Consider the following 14,250-nt stretch of genomic DNA (forward strand, 5'->3'; position numbering starts at 1 on the left):
CGGTCCGTCCACAGCTGTACCCTCTCCTGCTGTGGGAGGGAGGGCCGCTGAGGTCGGGAGCTGTGCGTGTCCACCTTCACGGTCCGTCCACAGCTGTACCCTCTCCTGCTGTGGGAGGGAGGGCCGCTGAGGTCGGGAGCTGTGCGTGTCCACCTTCACGGTCCGTCCGCAGCTGTACCCACTCCTGCTGTGGGAGGGAGGGCCGCTGAGGTCGGGAGCTGTGTCCACCTTCACGGTCCGTCCACAGCTGTACCCACTCCTGCTGTGGGAGGGAGGGTTGCTGAGGTCGGGAGCTGTGTCCACCTTCACGGTCCGTCCACAGCTGTACCCACTCCTGCTGTGGGAGGGAGGGTTGCTGAGGTCGGGAGCTGTGTCCACCTTCACGGTCCATCCACAGCTGTACCCACTCCTGCTGTGGGAGGGGAGGGCCGCTGAGGTCGGGAGCTGTGCGTGTCCACCTTCACGGTCCGTCCACAGCTGTACCCACTCCTGCTGTGGGAGGGGAGGGTTGCTGAGGTCGGGAGCTGTGTCCACCTTCACGGTCCATCCACAGCTGTACCCACTCCTGCTGTGGGAGGGAGGGTTGCTGAGGTCGGGAGCTGTGTCCACCTTCACGGTCCATCCACAGCTGTACCCACTCCTGCTGTGGGAGGGGAGGGCCGCTGAGGTCGGGAGCTGTGCGTGTCCACCTTCACGGTCCATCCACAGCTGTACCCACTCCTGCTGTGGGAGGGGAGGGCCGCTGAGGTTGGGAGCTGTGCGTGTCCACCTTCACGGTCCGTCTGCAGCTGTGCCCATTCCCGCTGTGGGAGGGAGGGCCACTGAGGTCGGGAGCTGTGCGTGTCCACCTTCACGGTCCGTCTGCAGCTGTGCCCATTCCCGCTGTGGGAGGGAGGGCCACTGAGGTCGGGAGCTGTGCGTGTCCACCTTCACGGTCCGTCTGCAGCTGTGCCCATTCCCGCTGTGGGAGGGAGGGCCACTGAGGTCGGGAGCTGGGCGTGTCCACCTTCACGGTCCGTCTGCAGCTGTGCCCATTCCCGCTGTGGGAGGGAGGGCCACTGAGGTCGGGAGCTGTGCGTGTCCACCTTCACGGTCCGTCTGCAGCTGTGCCCATTCCCGCTGTGGGAGGGAGGGCCACTGAGGTCGGGAGCTGTGCGTGTCCACCTTCACGGTCCGTCTGCAGCTGTGCCCATTCCCGCTGTGGGAGGGAGGGCCACTGAGGTCGGGAGCTGTGCGTGTCCACCTTCACGGTCCGTCTGCAGCTGTGCCCATTCCCGCTGTGGGAGGGAGGGCCACTGAGGTCGGGAGCTGTGCGTGTCCACCTTCACGGTCCGTCTGCAGCTGTGCCCATTCCCGCTGTGGGAGGGAGGGCCGCTGAGGTCGGGAGCTGGGCGTGTCCACCTGGGCTGAGCTGGGCGTGAGGCTGGGGAGCACTGAAGCTCGTCTGCATGTGGCCCACCTGCGAGGTCCCTGCAGGGCCGGAGATGGCAGCCCAGTGTGAGAGCTGACAGTTCCTGACTCGCAGGGCCACTAGAGGAGGTCACAGGCCGGAGAGGACAGGACTTCCCTGCTCACGGGTCACCTGGGGCAGGTGTCTGTTCTTGGGAGTACTTGTCGACTGTGCATTCGGAGGGGCCTGGCAACAAGGGCCACAGAGGAGTGGGTGGAGGCGGGTGAGCCCCAGCTCCACAGAGGGACCGGCCTCTCCTTGCTCAGCCTGGGCTGGCCAAAGCGGAGGTCAGTTGCTGCCTGGCTACCACTCCTAGTCAGGGCCCTGTGGACTGTGCAGGTCACCAGTGTGAGGTGTCCCCAGTCATTTCCCTCCCCCCCAAATGCACAAGTCAGAATCCACCATTGGAAGGGCACGGGGCAGTGGTTTCCCACATCAGGCTGCGGCTGCCCCCGTCTGACTCCAACGCTGTCACCAGAGAGAAACCGGCAGCGGTCCTCCCCTGGGCAGCCACTCACCTGCCGTACTGGGCGTCCTGCCTCTGGATGTCCATCCACGGGTGTCCCTCAGTGGGTGACCTGTGGCCTCCCCCCTAGGTGTCCCTCAGTGGGTGACCTGTGGCCTCCTAGGTGTCCCTCAATGGGTGACCTGTGGCCTCCTTCCTAGGGGTCCCTCTGTGGGCCACACGTGGCCTCCCTCCAGGGGGTCCCTCTGTGGGCCACACGTGGCCTCCCTCCAGGGGTCCCTCTGTGGGCCACACGTGGCCTCCCTCCAGGGGTCCCTCTGTGGGCCACACGTGGCCTCCCTCCAGGGGTCCCTCTGTGGGACACACTTGGCCTCCCTCCAGGGGTCCCTCTGTGGGCTATATGGTGGCCTCCCTCCAGGGGTCCCTCTGTGGGCCACACGTGGCCTCCCTCCAGGGGTCCCTCTGTGGGCTATACGGTGGCCTCCTAGGTGCTCCACCTTGCTGCACACCTGCTGTGTTCCCCCTCTGGCATCCTAGTGTGAGTGGACCACGGTTGTCCACTGAGCCCAGGCCGCTATATTCTGTGATTGCCGTCCTGAGTCAGTGTGGTCCAGACACAGATGCATTTCTGCTGAATGTCCTAGGAAGGAGCTGTGGGCCCTTTGGGGGACAGTCCCACAGTGGCTGCCGTGTTGGACATTCCCAGCTTCTGCATCCCCTCACCATCGGCTGCTGCTGTTCTGTTTTTAACCGCCTGCCGTGTTCCCGCTGGGGCTCACGTGGAGCTGACTGGTATCTCCCTAGTGACAATGACCTTGAGCGGCTTCTGTGCTCACGGGCTCCCTTCTCGGGAAAGGTCTTTGGAGCCCCTCCGTGTTCTCTATTCAGCTGAGCCGCTTCTTCAGATGTTCTGAATACCAGAACCTTGCCACGTACATGATCCGAAAATATTTTCTCTCCTTTTGTGGTCTTCACTTTCTTGATAATGTCCTTGTTCGTAAAAGCATTTCGTTTTTGTTTTGTTTGGTGCTGGGAATTGAACTCAGCCCAAGTTGCGTGCCGAGCACACACTGTACCGTGGCCTTACACTTATAAAGTCTGAAAGCTTTTACTTTTTAAATATTGATTGTGGTACTGAGGATTGAACCCAGGGGCCCTTTACTATTGAGTGGCGTCCCCAGACCTTTTCAAAATTACTTTTATTTTGAGACAGGGTCTCATTAATTTGCAGAAGCAGGATTACAGGTGTGGGTCACGATGCCTGGCCAAAAGCTTTTAATTTTGATGGAGGCCCATTTTATCTATTTTTTTCTTATGGTTCTTCATGTTTTGGATGTCATATCTAAAAAACTATTTCCAGGTTTGGGTGCAACCCAGCAGTAGAGCACTTACCTACATAGGGTGCTTGGTTTGATCCCCAGAACCACAATGGACAAAAATCATCAATTTTTTTGTTTTCCTCTAAAGGTAATGCAATCTTCCCCATTTTCTGGATGACTGATTTTGTGCCCAGTGGGAGGTCGGGATCCAGCCTCCTCTGCTGGGGTGGGGCTTCGAGTTCTCCTGTGCTCTGTTGCACAGACTGTCCGGCCCTCACTGAATGGTCTTCGTGTGGGCTCCCTTCTGGACTCTCAGCTCTGCTGATGCACGCAGTGACTGTCCTGAGGCCAGCACCACACCTTTCGGTCACTGCAGCTCTGCCGTGAGTCTTGCAATCAGGAGTGTGAACCTTTCCGTGTTGGTCTTCTTCAAGATGGTCTTGGCTTCTCTGGGGTCCCTTGCGATTCCATATGAATTTAAGGATTCGGTTTACATTCCTGGGAGGCAGTCCATTGAAGTTGGAATAGGGGTACCTTGAGTCTATAGATCACTTTGGGTAGCACTGACATCATAACAACATTTAGCTTTCCAACCTATGAACAGGGGAGGTCTTTCTACATCCGCTCTGGCGATGTTTCCTAGTTTTCAGCGTACCAGTCTTCCACCTTCATAAATATTGATCATAGCCGTGTTATTCTTTTGGGTGACATTGTGAATGGAATTATTGTCTTAATATCTTCTCGGGATTGTCAAATTGATAGTGTGTGTGTGCATGTTGACCTTGTATACTGCGACTTTGCTGAATTTATGAGCACTAATTTTGTATGTGGATTTTTAGGATTGATACACATTATGTACATAGGGTCATGTCACCTGAGAATGGAGAGAGTCTTATTCTTTCTTTCAAATCTGGATGAATTTTGCCTCTTTTCTGCCCTACAGTCCCAGTATCCCCCTGGTCTCCTTGTCTGGCTCCTGAGCTGGGAGTTTCCACAGCTCCCTGGTCATGCCGGGTGCCTTTCTTCCCCTCGTTTGCTCAGTGGCTTTATCATGGAAGGTGTTGAATGGTGCCGTCACTTTTCCTGATTGGGTGTTATTTCCCCTCACTCAGTGTCTTGTATGGCACTGTTAGCCTTTCTGTGCTGAAATACTCTTTCTGGGGTAAATCCCACTTGATAGTGGGATGTAATCACTTAATATGCTACTAGTCTTTGTTTGCTAGTTTTTATTGAGAATTTTATGTTTATGCTCATCAATAATATTGGTCCTGAAGTTTTCTTGTCTTCTTCTGGTTTTGACGCAGAGCCCATTAGTCAGCTTTCTGTTCCTGTAACAGACACTGAGCTTTCTTGTGGCTTACAGTTTTAGAGGTTTCGGTCCATGACCAGTTGGACCTTGTTTTGGGTTGTCTTTGAATACAGTCTATTAAAGACAACCTACTGCAGTTTTTTAAACAATGCATTCTGCCAACTCATTTGAGATTCTAACCCATTATATAATTATGATAAGGTAGGATTTACATTTCTTCTTTCAAACTCGGGATTGAACCCAGGGGCACTTCAGCATTGAGCTACAACCATGGCCTTTTCTATTTTTTTATTTTGAGACATCCCAAGCTGACCTCAAACTTGCCATCCTCCTGCCTCAGTCTCCCAAGTCCCTAGGATGACAGGTGTGGCCCACTGTTCCCAGTTTATTACTCTTCAAACATGGCTCCTTTCACTATGCGTGTGTCTGCTTGATGATGCTGTTCCACACCCAAGTATCTCCTTTTTGTGTGTGTGTGTGTGTGTGTGTGGTGCTGGGGATTGCACCCAGGGCCTTGTGTATGCAAGGCAAGCACTCTACCAACTGCGCTATATCCTTAGAGAACTACCACAACCAGGTCTTTAAGGCTTTATTTTTCTTCATTATTCTTTCTTTTCCTCAGACTGGCTAATTTAAATTTAAAAAAAAAAAATGAGACTGGGGCCAGCCTGCACAACTTAGAGATACCTTGGCCCCAATCTCATGGGCTCAAGTGTGGCTGGGGCTACAGAAGCATGCCACCACCCCCAGCACCAGTGGACCTTTTATTTTAGATACAATACTTGTCCACTCTAGAACTTCTACTTGCCTTCCTTCTGTCAAGATTTGTTCCACTAGGTCCACTAATGGGAGATATTTTCCAAGGCTACTGCTGAGCTGGGAAACAGGAAGTGAAACTAATGAGGCGAGTCTGAGTACTAGAGAGCTCCCCATTCTTAAAAAATATTTTTGGCTGTAGGATGGATATAATATTTTTTTTTTGATGTGGTGTTGAGAATCGAACCCAGTGCCTCACACATGCTAGGCAAATGCTCTGCCACTAAGCCCCAGCCCAGTCCAGAGCTCTGTGTCCTGGCCAAGATTTTGCCGGTCCCATTGGTTGACTGGTCCTGCTGTGAGTGAGCCATTGGAGGACAGAGGTTTCCTGTCCCCTTCACCCTTGAATCCTCAGCCCTCCTGCCACACAGGAGGAAGTCCATGGGTTTGTTGAGTGAGTTTCTGGATGGTGGGGTAGCGGAGCAGGTGCAGGTGGGAGTGTGACTGACAGCTCAGGCTTGGGAGATGTCACCAGGACTCACAGGTCAGAGACGGTGATCCCTCCCTGCTTGACCCACAGAAGCGGATGCAGCAGATCATGGCCCACTGCTTCCTGGCAGTCAAGTCAAAGCTGGAGTGTAAACTGGGGTACTTCGACCTCATTGGCTGTGACTTCCTGATTGATGAGAACTTCAAGGTGCTGTCCTGAGTGGATGAGGTTTGATTGGCAGGTGCAAGGAGGCACCGTCCATCTGTACACCTCGACCACACCACAGGCCCGTGGGTGCACTCTGCAGTCAGACCCACCCTGCCTGTTCCCAGCCCCAGGGTGCTGTATCCATCAGGCTCAGCTCCTACTGCAGCTGGGGCAAATCCATACCCCCTCCTCCGGGCAGCCCTGGACAGAGACCCATGGTCAAACAAGGGATGGAGGTTACAGGGGAAAAAGCCATCTGCCCAGAGTTACTTGGCTTCCTGGGAACCAGGGCCCCAGCCTCCTGCTGGCTGAGTGGTCTGTAGGTGGGTGGGTGAGTGGGAGGGTGAGTGGGGATGTTCACCAGTGTCCTGCCCAGGTGTGGCTACTGGAAATGAACTCCAACCCTGCCCTGCACACCAACTGTGAAGTCCTGAAGGAGGTCATCCCTGGTGTGGTCATGGAAACCTTGGGTGAGCCTCAGCATCCCGACCCCTCCACTAAGTTGAAGGAACCCTCTCCCTGCCTGCCCAGTCCTGTGTTCTATCCTACCCTCTCCCAAGATCAGATCCCACAAATCTAGCTCTCCAGCAGGCCCAAACCCTGCATCATGCCCCAACCCCGCTGCTCAGGTTGTCCCCCTACACCTCACGGCGAGCTGGGTCCCACCCTTCGAGGCCCGCTCTCCTCCCCTGCCCCCAGAACCCCAGGCAAGTTCTGGGGAGGCTGGACCTCCTTTCCACCCGCGCCAAAGCCCGACTCTTCCCACTCCTCCCCAGACCTGGCGCTTGAGACCTTCCACAAGAGCTTACGGAGTCAGAGGATGACGCCCCTGCTGTCGCAGCGCCGCTTCGTGCTCCTGCACAACGGCGAGGCGGACCTGTGGCCGCGCCTGGGGGGCTCGCGCACCTTCCCGCGCCGGCCACCACCGCCCCGGCCCATCTGCGAGGCCGCGTCCTCCGCGCCCCCCGCGCCGCGCGCCGCAGACAGGCCAGGCGCGCGCAGGCCCGCGCCTCCCCGGGGCGCGCCCGGACGGCCCCTCTCGGCCCCGCGCCGTCCCCGGCCGCCCGGCCTCGGCGCGGGCTCTGCCGGCACCCCAGGCGAGGAGACCGCGGCCCCCGGCCCCGAGCGGCCGCGCGTGGACGGCAGGGACCCGGCGCGGGAGCCCTCCCCGGAGCCGCCGGAGGAGGAGCGCCAGGAGCGGAGGAGCGCGAGCCACCGCGGCTCCTAGACCTGGCACCTGCGCCCGGCGGCCCCAGGGCGCGGCCGCGCCCTCTGGGGACCTATAAAGGCTACTTTGTGACAAACGCGGCCTCCACAGAGGGTCTGGCGGGCCGCCGCCCCGGCCCGCGAGCCGACCCACCTGGGCGACCCGCGTCCTTCCCTCTGCCCACCGCCGTCCTGAGGGCGAGGTGGGGGCTGCGGGAAGGAGGTGTGCCCGCCCCGCAGTGCCGGCCTGTCCTCCCTCATGGCGCAGCCCACCGGCTCCTGATCTCCTGCCCAGGGCGCAGTGCTCCTCATCCCCCAGGACCGGCCTGCAGCCCTCATGACCCCCAACTCCAGCCTGGCACTGGGATCCGCCACAGTGAGGTTTCTCCAGGAAAGGTCTGGATCCCCGTGGACTCTTCGGAACCCCTCTGGATTGTTCTTCTGGGGCTGCCCATGGCTCGCCCCGACCCTGCCCAGCACGGCTTTTATCTGGGCCTTGGACACCAGGCAAGGGCACTCTCCATAGCCCCACAGCCCCCCTTCCCCACAGAGGCCCATTCCTTGGAGGAGGAGGGCCCAGGGCTTTTGGTAGTGGTCCCCGAAGAATGTGGGGTCAGCACTGGCCAGGCCCCAGCAATCCTGAGGCCTCCCACACTACTCTCTGTGGGCCTGGGATTTGAGGAGAGAACTCCAGCACTCTGGGCCCTGAGGTGTCTAGGCCCTCCACCCAGTGGCCAAGGCATTACCTTACCTGCGTCGCAGGCTCCCCTCTCCAGGGGTCCTGCAGGCCCCCAGCTGGCACACACTTCTGCTGGTGCTACCCCAACTCCACGTGGTCATGGCCTGGCACCAAATCCTCCTGAGCTGCCCCACTGCTGACCTTCCCTTGTCCAACAGTGGAGCCAGCTCCACCCCAAATGCAGAGTGGCTGCTTTCTCTCTGTCTGCATTGGAGTGATGGAAGCATCTGAGGGGGCCAGAGAACCTGTCTTGGGGTGCTGGCTCCCCTTGCAGGCAGGGCTGTTGCCATCCAGGGATGCAATTCCATGTCACCACTAGAGGGCGCTGTCTGCCACTGTTTCTGGCCAGCATACCTAGGGACTGGTGCAGTAGGCAGCCAGGAACAGACAGGGACAGGGGCTCAAAGAGGTAAAGTGAAACACCCCCCCCCATCACAGAGCCCCTGGTCGTGGAGACCCTGGGGGTACACCTGTGGTTAGCCCATGCCACAGCTCCCATACACACTGCCTGCCCTGTCCTGGGTGCTCTATCCAACCCTAACCCAAGTCTAGTCACCCTGCTGCTGTGGCCCACAGCCTGGAGTCCCGCCTGCTCGGCGAGAGCACACAAGTGCTCCTGTGGGAAGGGCCCAACTCTGGAGTCCACCAAGGCCAGGGAGGGGCCAAGACCCTTTGAGGCCACATGGCCATAGCTCCTGGCTACTGCAGCCATGTCACCTTAGGGTCACCTCTTGCTCTCCCTCTGCTCTGGTCACTGAAACCCCTGAGCCTTGGTGCCTGAAAGGCCTCTTGCCCACTCTGGCGCCCAGCCCAAGTTGGGATTCTGTTCCATGGTGCCTCACCACTGTCACAGAACACTGCAGCACTCCTCACCTGCCACAGTGGGGCTATTGACCTCAGGTTCAGGGGCCTCAAGCTGTCAGCAGAGGTGACAGAGTCCTTGGGAGGTGCTCCCCTGCTGCCTTGGGGACATGAGCCTGCACGAGACCTGAGAAGGGCCCATGGCAGTGCTTGGCCCTGTTCCTGATGGAGCGCCCCAGAGGCCAGGACTGTATCTGGCATCCCCCAGAGCCCAGATGTCAATAAAGGATGTTTCCTGAGATTCCCTGCTGCTCATTCCTTCCACAGGAATGACAGGGAGAGGTGGGCTGCGGAGCACTGAGCCCTGGGTGTCTGGCAGGTGTGAGGTCTTCAATTCAGGCAGAACCAGCAGGGTCCAGGGACCTCACAGACCTGCTGCTGGAGAGGTGACCCTCCCTATCACACTCCCTCTTTCTCCCTCATCCCCTCCCTCTCTCCTCTGCCCACTCCTTTTCCCTCCCTCTCTCTTCCAGGGCTAAATTCTGGGGTTCTGCTGGTGGGCAGGGAATTCAAGAAGTGTCCTCTACCAGCAGAAAGTATAGGGAGTCAAGTGGCCCCCAGGCCTGACCCGGCTCCCATCCCTGCAGCCCACGGGGGCCGACCAGGACAGACCCTCACACCCTGGGGCCTGCCTCAGCCAGGGCTCCTGGGCACCTGGTGTCAGCCAGACTAAGGTCTACTGGGGCTGTCTGCTCACCCACCCTCAGCCCCTTTCCCCTTGGAGATATCTGCTGGGATGGGGGCAGAGGCCAGAGCAGCCCTGGAGCTGAATCACCGTTTCTGGAAAGCACCCCGAATCTTGGAGCTTCCTGGAAAAATGAGGTGATGGGTGAAGGTCTGCCTTCCTGACCAAAAAGGGGGTGAGCTGCTGGCTGAGGGGCAGCCCTCGAGTGAGCCGTCCTCTGGTCGGGAGGCTGGGACAGGAAGATGGCCCAGTCCAGGGGCAGTGCCCATCTGATCTCGTGGGGCACATCCCAGCCTCTGGGGCTGCCAGGCCCCACCGGCCCTCTAAGGCCCCTCCAGTTGTTCTGAGACCTGGGCTGGGGGCCACTTCTGTCTAGCAAAAAAGTCTTCTCCCCATCCTCACCTTAACTCCCCCCAACTGGAAGGGATCTCTCCCTCAGTTTGAGTCCTACCCTGCCTGAGCCAGATCTCAGGGAAGGGAGGTGTCTTTGAGGAAGGTGAGTGGGTGGAGCTGGGCTGGCAGGCACCAACTGTGGCCGGAAGCACTTCTGGGAACAGACATGGCCTCTGGGGCCTTATCTGAGGCTGAACAAAACCTACCCACTGTGGGGCGGCGGGAGAGTTGAGGCCAGGGGAGCTGCGGTTTTCCGGAAGAGCTGGAGAGCCTCCTGTGGGAGGGGTTGGCCTGGGCCACCTCTGGGGTGGGGGGCAAGCCTGTCCCCAGCCAGCAAGGCTCACCTGCTCTCCACCCCAGCCCCTCTGGGTCTCCAGGCGCCTCCAGGTAGCCCTGGGCTCTGCCCCCACACCTGGATCTCAGGCAGGTGGACCCGGGCCAGGCAGGGGCTGAGGGGGGAGAGCCTGGCGGGGGCTGGGCCAGCAGCGGAATCCCCCACCTGCTCTGCAGCCTTCCGCCTTCCACAGCCTTCCGCCCCCACCCCCTTACTGACGTACTGACGTTTGGCCCAGTCGCCCCCACGGGGCCACCCCCACGGGTTTCCAGCTGAGTCAGCCCTGTGTAACCTTGGCGGACCTCGGTGCTTTCTGGGGACACCCCCAGAGGTGTCCTGAGGGGAGCCAGGGTGGGGTCCATGGACCTGCAGGGGCGCAGTGAGCCCAGAGAGGCCCCCAGTGCCCCTTCCAGCTGTGCCAGGCCTGGTTGGCCCAAGAGTTGCCTGATCTGCCTCCCTCCCCCACCCTGGGTGAGGGCAGGCTCCTGGCAGCTCCCAGAGCACAGAGAAGGCGCTGGGAAATGCTGATGCGGTGTCTTAATAAATGGGTGACCAGAGGTAGATGACCACTGTCCACTCTCCAGCACGTCCCCAGCTGTCCCTGGGTTTTTCACGTTCTGGGTCCTGCTGTCATCCACTCCCACCAGTCTAGGCTTTGGCCTTGAGTCTTTCCCAGGAGCCTGTGTGCTGGGGTGCTGACACGCCAGACTGCAGGTCACTTATCTGCTGTGGGCTGGGCCCACGGCCCACTGCCACTAGGAGCTGAGGGGGCTGAGGGCAGATGGAGATGGGGAACGCGTGGGGGGCTGAGGGCAGTGGCCAGGTATGCACATGCCCCAAGGTGCTGCTAAGACTGGTCCCCACTGGTCTGCCACTCCCTGGACCGCCTTGCCAAGACATCCCTATCAGATATCTCCAGGAGCAGCTGCAGCTGGGGCTGCCAGGAGGCTGTGAACATGCTCTGCAGGGTGGGACCAAGTGCCATGCCCTAGAGAGAGGGATCCCAGGACAGGAGAAGGCCCAGCGCCAAGGCAAGGCACCTGGAGGCTGCTTCACATCAGAAGTGCCGGGTGGAAAGTGACCAAGTCTGAGTCCCTGGGCACGGGGCACAGTGAGGCAAGTCAGGTGGTGGGCAGTGCACAAACAGTCTCCACTGGCTTTCAGAGGGGTGGTGGCCCAGAGACCACAGGTCCAGCACGTGGCAGCTCAGTGTGGGCCAGAAAAGCACGGAGAGGTGGTCTGGCTGAGCACCAAGAAGGCAGGCCCAGTGCGGCGCCTCTCCCCCAGGAAGCGCCCTAAGCCCTGTGGCCCGGCCTGTGCCAGGACTGGAAGAGTCCTGAACTGGGCTCCCCACCCCAGCTGGGAGCTCCTGGGCCTTTGAGGCCTGGGAAAGGGACCATGGGTGTGGGTGGACAAAGTGCCCCGGACCCCAGCCCTGGGCTCCCTGTCCTCCTGTCCATCCCCCATTACACATCCACTCAGGTCACTGAACAAGTGTTTATTGAAAACCACCTGCAGCCAGGTCCCCTGCTGGACACTGCACACCCGTGGGGGGAACACAGACCCCACCCCAGCAGGGCTGGCCAGGGAGGAAGGCAGTCACGGCTGCCCATCTCTCCCACAGGGCCAGCCATGGCCACCACCCTTCTGCACAGTCGAGGGAACTTGTCACTGTCACCATCCTGTACCCACTTCCACCGTTGAGGGGAGCAGGGCCGGGCCCAGAACAGATGGAAAGCAGAGCCCTGGCTCCCAAGAGTCAGCCTGGGCCAGCTCCTGGGGAGGGTCTGGCTTGGGGTGCAGCTTCTCCTGAGGATGGTCAGCCTCACACCCAAGGACGCCCCAGCTCGTCCTTCTCCAGCCGCTCCCCCCGCTCCTCCTCAGGGAACTGGCAGCTGCAGGCATCCTCCGCAGGTGGGGGGAGCACCTCTGGAAGTGGCGGGGTCTCTGTAGGGGGGTCGTGGTCAGCGGCAGCCTGAGCCCTCCACCCTCTCCTCCCCTGGGACCCCAACTGACCTTGAGGCCACCTGTGCTTCCTCCTCAGCTGCCAGATGTGCAGGCTGAGCTGGGCTGTGGTCAGGACGAGGATGCAGGTGGCCAGGGCCAAGAGGAGGATGGTCAGCTGGCCAGGTGGCTCAGCGGGCAGAGACCCCAGGATGCATACAGCATTGTGAGTTTTGTTCCCATGGAACATGGTGAGAAAACCAAACTGGTCGCAGCTGGGACACAGACACACACATGGTCACCCTTGGTGCTCTGGGCTATTTAGGGGATCACAGGGCCCTCAGGGGTGGCCATGCTGGGAGGGACAGGTCAGGATCCCTTGGAGCTACATGGCCAAGGCCTCACTCAGCACTCACTCTGTCCAAGGTCTGCAGCGGCCCTCGTGGCCACTGGAGAAGGTCCCCACAGCGCAGTCCACACATCTGAAGCCAAACTTGAAATTCCCTAGGAACAGACAGTTGACAGACTGCAAGAAGCACTGGGGTAGGTGAGGACACAGGCCAGCGACAGGGTCCCCTGAGTTTGACCCCATGTTTTCCATTTGCCAGAGGTCTCTGATGCCCAGAGGACCGGAGTCCTGCACAATCAGTGCCCGTGGGTACCAGTCACAGAGCTGGTGCAGATGGACAGGGCAGCTAGCAGGCCCTGAGTCACAGTTAAGAGTGAGGGGCTGGAATCCAGACAGCTCCTGGACACCCCCACGGGCCCTCAGAGCCAGCCCTGAGGGTGTGAGCAGCACAGGCCCAGGATATGAGGGCAGGAGCTCCCCTAAAGCTGCAGAGTCAGGAGGCGGAAGATATCCTGGTCCACGTGCTCAGAGGATGCACCCACACCCCAGCAGACAGCACCCTGCCCGCCACACTCCCTGGAGCTCTGGGTCTGCCTCACACGGCCAGCAGTGGCCTCCCAGGGACTCACCTTCAGGCACTGCTTCCTGGCCTGGAGGGCAGGGGTGGTGGGTACAGGTCTGGCATCCAGGGTCCCCGCAGTGGAATTCGGACTTGACACATATACAGTCAGAACAGTTCTTCTCATCTGGGTGGAGGGTGAGCCAGCCTCTCAGCAGCCAGCCCGAGTCTCCTCCTTCTCCCACTTCTCTTCTGACCTCCACCCGCAGCCAGCTCCAGGCCAGGAGCCTGGGCTTTGGCCAGCCCCTCAGCACACATGGCTGGCTGATGGTGGGTGTGACTGGACAGGAAGTCACCTGGGGCTTCCTGAGAGCCCCCTTCCCCCTTCCCATCCTGCACTACCCCCTCCAGGCCCCAGGGACACTTCAGAGGCTGTCCACTGTCCACCACAGCCTTAGAGATGTGGAAAAAGTGGGGTCAAACCCCAGAGGACCCTTTCACTGACCCTTTCAGGGCTGCCCTCCCCACCCCCAGGCCTGGAAGGGTGCTTTCCTGCAGTCCTCATCCTGGCACTACCCCCTACCCACTATGGCAGGGCAGCAGAGGGGCAGGAAGTGGCCTGGGTGAGGGCCAAGGTTCCACTCACCGACAGGAGACAGGGAAGCCTTCCTTCCCCAGAACCCCAGGCCCCTGGCCCTGTTCCCTGACCTTAGGACACGGGACTCAGCTAGAAGCTTCAGCCTCCCTGCGAGATCCCTCCTTGGCCCAGCAGCTGGGTCTGCGCACGCGAGGAGGCGCCCGTCCATCCCCCGCTCCCCTGCTGCGTCTTACCGGGGGCACAGGAGCCACAGCAGCGCGTGTTGGTCCCAGTCCCTTGCAGCCAGCGGCCAGGGCCGCAGTGCTGCCCTCGCGCGGGACTCAGACCCAGACCCAGACCCAGACCCAGGGCGCAGAGCAGCAGGACCCCGCACAGGGATGCCTGCGGGCCCATCGCGCCCCTCGGCGGTCCTGCTCCGGGGATTTTAGGAGGCCTGGCCTGCTCGGACACGCCCCGCCCCCGCCCTGGTTACCGCCTCCCTTGCTGCCGCCAGGCCTCCCCACCTCCAGCCTGCCGGGTGGTATCCGGGCAGGGCTCTTAAAGGCCACCCAGAGAGGGTGGGAGGAAGCCTTCCATGAAGTATCC

At 60.0% G+C, this 14,250-nt stretch overlaps 2 protein-coding genes across 5 annotated transcripts in view; one reads left to right on the forward strand and one right to left on the reverse strand.

Moving 5' to 3' along the window:
- Ttll10 (tubulin tyrosine ligase like 10) overlaps positions 1 to 9,044 on the forward strand; it is a 48,721-nt gene extending 39,677 nt beyond the window's left edge. For all 4 annotated transcript variants that reach the window (XM_078024972.1, XM_078024974.1, XM_078024973.1 and 1 more), the window contains 3 exons: positions 5,881 to 5,997; positions 6,374 to 6,467; positions 6,774 to 9,044. In XM_078024972.1, coding sequence (XP_077881098.1) covers positions 5,881 to 5,997; positions 6,374 to 6,467; positions 6,774 to 7,225 — 663 coding nt within the window. In that variant the 3' untranslated portion in view covers positions 7,226 to 9,044. The remainder of the gene's footprint in view (positions 1 to 5,880; positions 5,998 to 6,373; positions 6,468 to 6,773) is intronic.
- A 2,654-nt stretch (positions 9,045 to 11,698) lies between these two features.
- Positions 11,699 to 14,250, reverse strand: Tnfrsf18 (TNF receptor superfamily member 18). Its single transcript, XM_078024976.1, has 5 exons — positions 13,899 to 14,250; positions 13,138 to 13,254; positions 12,576 to 12,663; positions 12,232 to 12,434; positions 11,699 to 12,162 (listed from the first exon to the last, which is right to left on the reverse strand). The coding sequence occupies exons 1-5, from the start codon at positions 14,056 to 14,058 to the stop codon at positions 12,041 to 12,043; spliced, it is 690 nt and encodes a 229-aa protein (XP_077881102.1). The 5' UTR covers positions 14,059 to 14,250; the 3' UTR covers positions 11,699 to 12,040.

This window comes from Ictidomys tridecemlineatus, chromosome 11, assembly GCF_052094955.1.
Source record: "Ictidomys tridecemlineatus isolate mIctTri1 chromosome 11, mIctTri1.hap1, whole genome shotgun sequence".
NCBI classification, from domain to species: domain Eukaryota; kingdom Metazoa; phylum Chordata; class Mammalia; order Rodentia; family Sciuridae; genus Ictidomys; species Ictidomys tridecemlineatus.